This window comes from Papilio polytes, unplaced genomic scaffold (assembly GCF_000836215.1).
Source record: "Papilio polytes unplaced genomic scaffold, Ppol_1.0 DF824169.1, whole genome shotgun sequence".
NCBI classification, from domain to species: Eukaryota; Metazoa; Arthropoda; class Insecta; order Lepidoptera; family Papilionidae; genus Papilio; species Papilio polytes.
In genome coordinates this window covers 2,777,253-2,789,289 of record NW_013525035.1, presented here as the reverse complement: position 1 = coordinate 2,789,289, position 12,037 = coordinate 2,777,253, and the positions used below count along the sequence as shown (strand labels likewise).

At 33.2% G+C, this 12,037-nt stretch overlaps 1 protein-coding gene and 2 non-coding genes across 4 annotated transcripts in view; 2 read left to right on the top strand and 1 right to left on the bottom strand.

Annotated features, from left to right (window-relative positions):
- The first annotated feature begins 1,575 nt into the window (after positions 1-1,575).
- Positions 1,576-1,648, top strand: Trnav-cac. Its single transcript has one exon. It is a non-coding gene; the product is annotated as a tRNA-Val (tRNA).
- Positions 1,649-5,476: 3,828 nt separating this feature from the next.
- Trnar-acg lies at positions 5,477-5,549 on the top strand. The gene has a single exon. It is a non-coding gene; the product is annotated as a tRNA-Arg (tRNA).
- A 3,453-nt stretch (positions 5,550-9,002) lies between these two features.
- Positions 9,003-12,037, bottom strand: part of LOC106111381 (tyrosine-protein phosphatase 69D) — a 28,917-nt gene continuing 25,882 nt past the window's right edge. For both annotated transcript variants that reach the window (XM_013293437.1, XM_013293438.1), the window contains exons 24-26: positions 11,727-11,908; positions 11,030-11,165; positions 9,003-10,359 (exon numbers count right to left, since the gene is read on the bottom strand). In XM_013293437.1, coding sequence (XP_013148891.1) covers positions 10,288-10,359; positions 11,030-11,165; positions 11,727-11,908 — 390 coding nt within the window. In that variant the 3' untranslated portion in view covers positions 9,003-10,287. The remainder of the gene's footprint in view (positions 10,360-11,029; positions 11,166-11,726; positions 11,909-12,037) is intronic.

Sequence of the window (12,037 nt, the reverse complement as noted above, 5' to 3'; positions counted from 1 at the left end):
CTGTAGGTACGAATGTATGTATATTGTCTATATATTATGTATGTATGTATATATGTATGTATGTATGTAGGTATATTTGTTTTGTATATATCTTTATGTTAATGTTTATGTAGCTAATATAATATAATATAGTGTATGATTTTGTTAACCTTACTGTTTAAGTGTTTATTTTACTTTGCACATCATCATTCATTACCTGCTAAACATCTAATTTGTATCGAAAGGTTAGCAGTAAGAAAACTCTATTAGAGTTATGCTCGCCTGTACTACCAATGCTCAATATGTATCTCTTTTTTGTGATTATTTTCCTTGTGTACAAAGTGTAAAAAAAAAAAAAAAAGGTATTTTAATTCCGCGCGGATGAAGTCCTTGACTTAATATAGTAGATTATTAATCTGCAATAATTAAATTGTAAACTACAAACAGTTTCACGTCGTTTATATTAAAGACTAGCTATTGCTCGCGACTTCGTCCCCGTGAAATAAAAAGTAATAAAAAACATAGTCTATGTTACTCACTGATAACGTAGCTTTTTAATGGTGTAAGAATTTTTGAAATCAGCCCAGTAGTTTTTGAGTTATTTCAATACAAATCTTTCCTCTTTACAATATTTGTATAGATATGTACATTTACTAGATTAGGAATTGCCTAACATTGTTGCGTAATTTCAGGAAACCACTTTCCAAAGTCGAACCAAGTTTGTTAGTAAAGAATTTAGGTGAAAGAAAAACTTACCTTTTTGTTACAGAAATTCTATAAAAGTTGTGAAAGTGTTGCAAAAGTTACGCACGTTGTTTGACTACATAATCTGCACTGTAAATAACAATATATTTCTTTATATAATAATATATCTCTTTAACTCTTCAGCATAGGACGGGTTATAATGACAATTAAAGCAAACGTAACTACGACCAACTCCCCTTCGGCAGCCCCGCAAGTGCGTGTCGGCGTTGCACTCCAAATTCAAATTTCGAATCATAACGTTCAAAAACGCGAAGAAGAGCGAAGGAGGTTGAATAAGAAAAAGAGTCGGAGGACGTCGCTTTTCAATAAGAGGAACTAGCGTTTATGCGGTGATACGATTTTTTAGATAATTTACCTTAAAATTAAATAAATCTTAAAGTTAAACTATACATACATAATTTTGTTCGTGTTCGCGATATCTTATACATTACATGATACATTGTTTTAACCTTTTTTTACTTATTGTAACCTATACTAATATTGTAAAGAGGAAAGATTTGTATTTTTTTATGTATTGAAATAACTCAAATACTGGGTCGATTTTAAAAGTTCATTCACCGTTAGAAATGTAATTTATGTGTAATCAACATAGAGTTTTTTATTTTACGCAAGCATAGGTACAAGTAACAGCTAGTTAATAAATAAATAAATTCAAAACGTGTATTTCAACCCCACAGGGTCGCGTGTTGTGACTGACGACTGAAATGCCTTGAAATAAACTATCAACGAATTGTATTAAATCAAGCCTTCAACGTTAGATTATTTCTATGAAAATGTTACTAGTGAAATAGTTCGTAGAACTAATTGTTAATTTTCAAGTGAATCGTACAAGTTCCCGTAGTGTAGCGGTTATCACGTGTGCTTCACACGCACAAGGTCCCCGGTTCGACCCCGGGCGGGAACATCTATTTTTGTAATTTAAAATAAAACAAAAGGAATGTAAATACGATTTGTAATAAATATTTTTTTTATTATTTACCACAAGGAAAAGAAAAAAGTAGCAATCTGAATTCGCTGAAAGAAAAATTCTAAAGCATTTTCTTCACGGATATTTCTTATAAAATAATTACCTTGATAAAGTATTTATTTGTATTGCTTTTCTAGCTCATTAAGTGCTGCCTACACTATTTCCTTGCAGAAGATTAAATTTTATTCTCAACATTTACAAAGAAATATCTCAGTCTCATTAAGTTTGTTCAACAACATCAATTAAAGTTGTTTTTCATCTCCTTATCTCTTTTTCATTGTTGTTAGTTCATTATTTATTTTAAAATTCACTTATTAACAAATCCCATAAACTTTGGAACAAAAATCCACAATAATATTAACATTATTAAAAAGTACAGTAGAATCTCGATAACTCAAACCTCGGTAACTTTCTAAACCTCTTTAACTTCAATATATATTATGTTCCCTTCCCATCAGAGCTCAAAATATATACAACTCAAAATATGCAACCTTTTTAACTATAATAAGTAACAAAAAATATGTAGCGCATCGGTGTTTGAGGATAGCCACGTCTTTGGATAGTATTGAAATTAGGTCGGATAACGAGTACGGGTCTAAAGGACGGTAAGGTTCGGAAAAGTTCCCCGAAGCGGATACTTGCGGGGCTTACCTTGTTGTTCTGCGCTGCGCGTATTAGATGGTCTTGCTGCACTGTTAGTCCGTTCACTGCTTATCACACACTTACTTCTCCCTAAGCCCCGCATGCGTATCTGTCAACGCTCCACTCAAAGTTCGAATTCCGAACTAAAGCGTTCCAAAAGACGAAGAAAGAGCGAAGGAAAGGGCGGGAAAAGTACGAATAACACGCAAAGCATCACCGGATAAGGTGGAGACGAGGTAGTGCATTTTCTCGGTATCACTCAAACTTTTATTTTCTTGAATAAGCGCGTTGAACACGTCATAATATTCGGGCTATGACTTAATGTTCCCCAAAAATTTCGGTATTTCAATTTTCGGTAACCTAACTGAAGTTCCGGTATAGGTGACTTATCTTCGTCACGAGATAATTGTCGCTGTATGGCTAGTATTTCATAATACATAGCTTCAAATAAATCGCGACACGAGTCTTCAGTTTCGATACGTTCTGGTTCGATCACAAAGTATATCGTTGTGTGCTTCCTCGAAGCTGTCAATCAACTTATTAATCGTCGAATAGTGGGCAAAGAATAAATCCAACATGTTAGGATTACCACTTGCCTTTGCTTCAGAAGCCACATCGAACATCTTTCTTAGGCGGTTTTGTGCTAAAGTACGTTTACGATACAAAGCCGATCGTGTACGGTAGGATAACCCATTTCAACCGATTTCCCGACTTTTGAATTGGATTTTGGAATAGCACCGCGCTTAGTACGATACGCCGCCATAGTAAAAGATTATACGAAAATAAGCAAAACGCAATAAGTTTCGAAAAATAAGAGAATTGAATGTGGAATAAAAATTATTAATAAGCTTTACGAATGTATTTTGTGTTGAAATAAACAATAGAACGAACAAACAATTGCAAACACATACGCGAGAGACCTAACAAGACTTGATAGATGAACGGATAGACGTAGGCACTCACAAGTTGTCTGAAGATGAACGAATAGTCACGAGTTTTATAGATTATTATCGTTCGGTAAATATTGTTTACTTCTTCACTAACGTAACGATATTGTAAATTATCGAATTCGAATTGTATTGAAGATCGTGAATAGTTTGTACTAATCAAGCACGCAAGTAATTAATAAAAACCGAATTTAAAATAAGAAATCTAATAACGCGACAAAATAAACGATAGTCGTTAGCAACGAGTGAATTTTTGTACGCATGTAAACAAGATAATGCGACAAAATAGCGATGGTCGTTTGCAACGAGAGAGTTTTGTGCGCATAGATACTCTTCAGCACAGAACGGATTATAATGACGATAAAACGCAAACGTCACTATATATCAAAATGAAAATTTAAAATATTTATTTTCAACATTAATTATTTCAACAATGAAAAACGGTTTTACGAATTGCTATAACGGTTGTAATAATGATAAAATATTCCCCTATTAGTTTATTGCTCGTATACGATGAAATAAAGTAAAAATAATTTTGTAATTATTTTACGGAATTTGTACCAAGACGTCAAATATGGCGGAGTTGGAAAATTACGCAATATACAAACAGGAAATTATATCATTATGATTTGATGAAATTTATAAAGGATAAGGATGGGAACAACGAGGTTCCCGGGTTTCGGCACCAAAAAAGATCGAGCGTATCGGGGTTTGAGTATAGCCTCGTCTTTGGATAGTATTGAAATTAGGTCGGATAACGAGTACGGGACTAAAGGACGGTAAGGTTCGGAAAAGTTCCCCGAAGCGGATACTTGCGGGGCTTACCTGGTTGTTCTGCGTTGCGCGTATTAGATGGTCTTACTGCACTGTTAGTCCGTTCACTGCTTATCACACACTTACTTCTCCCTAAGCCCCGCATGCGTATCTGTCAACGCTCCACTCAAAGTTCGAATACCGAACTAAAGCGTTCCAAAAGACGAAGAAAGAGCGAAGGAGGATGGATTATGACAAAGGGTCGAAGAAGGTCGGTTGAGATAATAAAATGAGGAACGCGGTGACGATACAATCTCTGTATTGGCCCTTGCTTGCGCGATCATTTATAGAGCGATGAAAAAACATAAATGTATTCTCCTCTCTATTTGCTATTGAAAATCAAATCGATTTAGAAACTGTGAATTGTTTTAAACAAAAGAAAATCACAGACATTTTAACTAGACTTATCCTGCAATGTGCAATATGAATAATTAAATATAATTATTTAAATTTCAGTATCTACCAATCTTACTGACGCATTCGAGTAAAAATAGGAACAAGGGTACATACATACATAGACCATAGATAACTTAAAACCTCTATAACATAAAATATTTTGTGTTTCCCTTGCACTTTAACTAATCGAGGTGCTATTGTATATGCATTGCAATTTAAAAATATTACATTTTTCATTTGCCGTTTTTTCATCAACATGATGACAAGTCCACGGATTTTGTACAAAACAATTCTTGATACAAACATATCAACAAATGTCAACACAAGATCTTGGCAAATTATCCAGCTTACACAGAATACATTTAGACAAATCCCCGTAACATTAGCTTAATCACGCAATAAAGCTAAAAGCATGAGACAAAATAATTCGGCAAGATTTCCAGTTTTGTACTAAAAATACAAAATCCACGTTTCACGACTAACCGTATCCAATTAATCCATTAAAATAATCGTTAATCAATGAGGGAGAAATATAAAAATTATTACCAAATAAGAATCTTTCAACAAAAATAATTAAGAACTTATATTAAATTCTGGACGGAAGTTTGAACGAAATTTCCCCAAAAGTTTCGTAATCTCCGAACAACTTGACAAACTGCTTAATTAAAATAATATTACCACTTAAATATTTCTATTCAGTTTCATTTCTAATTAATTAATTAATTAATACATAATTAGTTTTTTTTAGTTTTCCCGAGTAGGCCTGAGTGGTGAATGAGTTTATGAAATTCATTATGCAATCAAATCTCTATAGCCACTGCCACTGCAGTCAGTATGTCATTAGTTGATGGAGATTCGTTAGCCATTTCTGCTTAACTTTGTTAGTTTAAATTTCTTTGCATTGCGTCTTGTTGAGCTATTGACCCATTTTAGTAGGTTATTGTAAAATTGGCTCGAGAAAACACCGGGCCCTGTGGCGCAATGGATAACGCGTCTGACTACGGATCAGAAGATTCCAGGTTCGAATCCTGGCAGGGTCGATGATTTTTTTTTTTTAATTTTACTACTTTTATGATATCTTTACTTCTATTAACATATATTTTTAATTATTTTAGCACAAAATAACGTAACTTTTTGCATAAATAATAATTAAATATTTATTAATTTATGAAGAAATTTTGGCAATTTGTTCTGTATTGCGCAAAAATGTGAAAACTTTTTATTACAAAAACTTGATATCGAGAAAGTTAAGGCTCACAAAAAAACATTAATTAGTTTCGAGCAAGTTTTGAGACGTTAAAACTTTGGAATATTTTACATATTTCGAAACTACCACGATATTAATACTAAATACATTATTAAAACGTGATTCGACTGTCTTAAAACTTGACTTCTAATTATCAAATTTCAAATTAGGCCAAAATTTTGTTCATAATTGTACAACCAATAGCGGGAATCGAACTCACTATTGCTAAAAAGGTTAAGGGTAGGTACGCATCTGCAATTGCAGATGTTAATGGACAGCGGTCGCTTTCTATTTCGGTGGATACAGGTTGCCGCTTGCTCGTTTGCCATCATATATTATAAAAAAAACTATCAACACAAATAAAAATCATTTCTAATTAAGGGTAACATAGGCGTCGCTAGTAAATGGTACAAGGAAATTTAAGGAGAGGATAGGTCTAAGACGGAGTCTTCGCCCCCCAGGCGACGCCTAAATAACAAAAAACATTCTAAATATTGGTATATTTTCAAAAATATTGTATTACATGACCTGCATTATCTATTTACAAAAATAAAATTAGAAATACAACCAATACTCTCAGTTATACAGCCGCCAATGTTACCGTACAATTCCACTGACGTGACACTTCTATGTACTATTGCTGTCTCTATTTTATCTAACAGATAAAAAGGGACAGCAAATATAAAAGTATCATTTCAGTTGAAACACAGTTACGTAGAAAATCCTTTCGTTACAATCACACTTCACATTTGCGCGGTGTACACTTACAATTATATTTACAAAGCAAAAAAGCGCTTTAACATACCGAATAGATCACTGAACAGCGCTTTATTGGAAGTATGGCTATCCTACTCACACCTATTTAGATCATATAGGTGTTGCATTCACACCGCTTAGTAGACAACTAGTGTAACAACTAAATATCTGTCAAAATGTCACGAAAAACCAATTTGGTATGATATTTGGATATAAAATATAGAAATGTAGCTTTTAATAATAAAATTGTACTCTTAATTATTATTGCAGTGTAATGTAATTAACTACATATAGTTAATTACATTACACTGCAATAATAATTATTTTTGAAAGGGAAAATTAGTGTTTAAGCTAGAAACCAAATTAGCCTAGAATTTTAATGGAACAATTTTTAACCTAACATTAAATATAAAAAATAAATTTACAATATATTGAACAAACTTAGTAACTGCAATAAAAATGATTTCATATACTTGAAAATTAATTCAGAAATTCACAAATAAAGCACCTAAAAAAACAAAATATAACACAAAAATAGGCTAGTGTTTCTTGCACAGACATACTTCACAATAAAGCGTAATTTCCTTAGCATATTAATTTCTCTCAGTTTTAACTAAAAAACTCGTAAACGATTATCAAATAAGCGAATGGTATAGATATGATTTGACTACAAAAGCAATATCAAGTATTACAAAATATCTTCAACCCGTAAGGGTCATGTCAAAACAGCGAGGAACGAAATGACCGAATGACCGAATGACAGCAAAATATAACCAATTGATATACTAAACTTTGGCAACTTAAAACTTAACTTATCTATAAAATCATAGTTTAACATAACTTGATAAACTAAGTATTAATTACTTAATAATAAATCAGTACGAATCAAGCGACGCCCGAGATTTTACAGGACAGGATTTTTATAAAAATGCAAGTTTGTAAATTGTACAATATCAATCACGTGAAGTTAAAACTTTCATATTAGCGATGTGAAGTTTGCGTTAAAATAAACAAGATGGCGGAATAGTGCTATCTCACTTTATGAATACATCTGTTTCTTTCTGTTATAAATAACTATAAAAGTGACTCGTTTTTAGCACCTAATATTGTAATATGAAATTATTAAGTTATTTCTGTATATTTTTCGATAACACCATTTGCCATATGAAAGTTTTAACTGTACCACGTGACATGAAATAAAATCTTTTCGTTCATCGCTGTCCATTAACTAACTTACTAACTAATTTCATTTATATAAAAAACTTCGCAACATCCCTAAAGCCTTATTTCGATAAAAGCTAACCCACACGTCAGTCGGAAATCAAGTCTTGCAAACACCAGAATACTCATATGGTTTTAAAAATTATTTTAAGCTTGAATCGAATAGATGAATAATTTAATATAGAAAAAAAAGAGTGCACTTCCACTGTAGACTCTGCGAACCGAGTGTAAAACACTCTTAGTCCATTCTGTTAGAAACAAACGCCGTGGAAAACGACTCGACATTCAAAAAAATCTGCCAACACAAGTTTTGTAGTGGAATCCTTTTAAGAAAATATCTATAATTGAACACAAGTTGAGATCATTTATAGAGAATAAAAAGTAATGTGATGAATTGTTCTTATCTAAATAACTTTTTAAAAACTTAAATTATTTCACCAAATTATTGGATTACTAGTTTTTGCATAAAATCATCCACATATGGTTGATATTAAGCAAGATGGACCATTTATTTTGTATTTTTTAAGTAAAACTGTTTATTTCTAATCATTTTATCGTAAATACTTCGGTTAGTTTAATAAATAATCCAAAGCCTCCTAAAATTACGGTGAATGCAAGACCTTCTAACACACAATCCGTTAAGTTGGACTTCCCACTACCAAAACAAGTAAAACATATATCTATCTCTTTTCTTACATTTTATATTTTTGAGAGTGAAAGAGATGACTACACATTTCACATATTCTGCGAGTGGGAACCCATACGATACGAACATGTCATCGTTCAATATTATTTAATGTTCATACAAAATCTAAACAATACAATCTAAATGTACATAGCCTAGCCTAAGTAGACATATAAGTCTCGTCATAGTAAACCAAATATCTAAATTATAGTAAATACATCAAAAAACTTTAAAAAGGGCTGTGCACACGTATTCGCAAACGAAAAGTCACTTCCAGTATTTAAAAAATATTTACATATTTTGATTCGCCAATTTTAATCCAAAATACAGTATGCACGCACCTTTTTGTGCTAATTTTGGGGTATCGTCAATTCGACATAAAGTATCAAAAAAATCAAGGGGTTTTTAAAACCACAGTACAGATATTAAACCAATAAATAAGAATACATCAGCCATTACAAAACAATAAATAAAATATTCTCAATTTGTATAAAATTTCCGACGATACATTCCATACATACATACATCTTTGGACACGTTTTTAATTTGGTACATTCATACCAATATAATAGTAAACTAAAAAAAAAAAATATACGATAATTTTACAAAACATAACAAAGCTATACAATTGGGTTAACTAAAGGAACTCGGCATATAATAAAAATGACACGAGAATTACTAATTGTACATTGTGCAACTTAAAACAATAATATACCAGAAATATTTCTATGGTAATTCATTGATTTTTTAAAAAAAACGGTGACGTCATCAATTACATAGATATGTACAGGAAAATGCCCTGATATAGTATTCTTACATTTAAACAACTACAATCTGAGAAAATCAATTTCTTCATAGATATATAATCTATAGATTGTTCGATATAAGTTGACATCTAATAGAGTAGAATTTCGAAATACAATTTTATAATATAATAAAGCATAAATACACACTACTTTGTGACGTAAGATGTCAGCAATCACAGCATTTGAATAATTCTTTCTTTAATAAAAAGCCCTACACTTACGACACGCTTTAGGTTTATTTTTACGCTATCAAACTTACGGGATATATGAATTTCAGAAAAACCTTCATGTGGGAAAGGGACCATAAACTACAAGCTGCCAACATCAAGGAAGCAAGGTTGTTGTTTGTCATCATGTTGTCATTTTGACATTTGACAAATGTAAACAATAAAACCCAAAAAGCCTTTTTTACCTCATTTATATGCTTCATACATCTATAGATTATATATCTGTAAATTCCTTGTAATACTACATGTAAGCGATGCGGGAAATATATGTAAGCAGTTACCTTCTATATCTACGGCCGGTTTGAAATTACTAAAAAGATATACAACATAGGCTTTTATTAAATTATTCTAAATATAACGCGATATACAACCAAATGTATTGAGCTATCAATTTCAGTAACGCTGACAGTTAACTGACAGCTGTCAATTTGACATTGACAGTACATGTCAAACGGAAATGTCATGTTTTAATTTATGATTTAAAAAGTTCACATCTTAAATATTCGAGTCTGGATTCCAATTTTATATTTCATGATAAATGTTAAAGAGTTTAAAAAATATTTATTCTTTAGTATAAATTATCTTAATTGATAAATCTGAAAATGTCCATCCATTGGTTATAAATTCACATGCGAAAAAAATCCGATTTATAGATAAATTGTACAAATGCAAGAAAATAATCAATAATTACATGGTAATACAAAAAAAAGTTACAAAAACATCAATTCTAATACAACTGTTTGAGCACAGATAAAAAATGGTACTTTTCATCGCTACACTGCTAAGCGATCCTCGATCTTATGCCGTTAACCTTAAGTGTGAAGTTTGCTTGTTAGCTTAGCTGTCCTCTAGTAAATTATGCAACTCCGCGTAATTCAATATGGCACGGTGTAGAAATTCGTATTGTAACTGTAACAAAAAACAAACATAATCATGGCTGGGATTACTTGCTTAATACTACTAACCACAAGTGAAACTAATTTAAGTATAAATTTAACAGTAATTGATAAGAATTCGATGTCTCGTTTACAAACGTCTAATTTGTACTGTCAGTAATTTAAAAAAAATCGTTATCGTTCTGTATCGCTCTATACAAGGTATCTATATTTCTATACTAATGTAATAAAGCGTAAACACATACTTACGACTCGATTTAGGATATATATTTTCACGCTATTAATCTTAGACGGTCAATATATTAAAAAAAACTCTCATGTGTGAAAGGGACTTTAAACTACGAGCTGACAACATTAAGAAAGCAGATTAAAAAAAGTATTTTTTATATACTAGCTTTCGCCTGCGACTCCGTCCGCAAGGAGTTAAAAAAAAACAAAACCAAATAGCCTATGCGTTCTTCCAGACTATCCTCTATGTCTATGCCAAATTTCATAACAATCTATTTAGCCGTTTAGTTTACAAACTCTAACAAACATCCATCCATCCATCTAAACTTTCGCATTAATGATATTAGTATGAAGTATGATTTTTTAGTACCTTTAGTAAAAACATAGTAAAGGGTACATTTATACATTTTGTAATTGATTTAAAACTATATTTAGCAGTAAGAATGTGTACGTACAAATGTGTCGATGGTGCGTGCCCGCTGCGAGCGCACCTTGCGCGCGACGCAGTTGACGTCGACGCGGCGCTCCACACGCAGCTGCCAGATCAGGATGCACAGCGCCACGAACAGCGACGACCGCTCCGTGCCCAGGCTGACACAAACAGTATTAATAAACACCCACAAATCTGTTTATATTACTAATACTAGCTTTCGCCCGCGATTCCGTCCGCATGAAATTAAAAACTAAAATAGGTTACTTAATTAAGATCCGTCCAGACTTTGAAGCTACAAACTCTAACAAACACCCATCCATCTTTCTTTATTGGATATCTTTTAATCCGTATTTACAAGCTGCTAAGCTGATTTTGAGGTCAACTAGTTTAGTACCGGATTTAGCACTACAGCGCCCTAGGCAAGATTCCTACGACGCCCCGTTCATTATTATCTTGGAGGGGAGCGGGATTAACAGGATTATGAGACTGTAATTCACGAATCCGTTGCACTTAACCACGCAACTACGTACTAGCCTAACGCTGATAGTGGCCTAGTTTTCAAATACTAGAGGTTTGGCATACTAGAGGTTGGCTCGCACCCGTTAGGGCTGTCTCACTGGCAGTGGACTAGCGGGCGGCAGTATGAGGTCGATAAGTGCAAACTTCACTTCGGGCTCGGGCCTCAAGTCCTATTGTACTATGTTAGGGTTGTCACTCACTGGCAATGTACTAGCAGGGGGCGGCGCGTGGTGTCGGCGGGGGGCGCGGAGGGCGCGGAGGGCGCGAGCGGCGCGGCAAGCTCCGCAAGCTCGGCCAGGCCGCGCGTCACCTCGGGCACGTGCCCCGCCGCCGTCGGCCAGCCCTGGTACTGCAGCTGGCGCACCTCGCTCCACTCGCCGCTCTACACATATTGCGATGTTATTTTAAATTACACGAAAGTACAAAAATGTGTATATACGTAGTGTTTTTTAGCGGTCTTGCCACTTCAACGCATAATTAATAAAGTAAATAAAAGTCCCATTCAAATCGA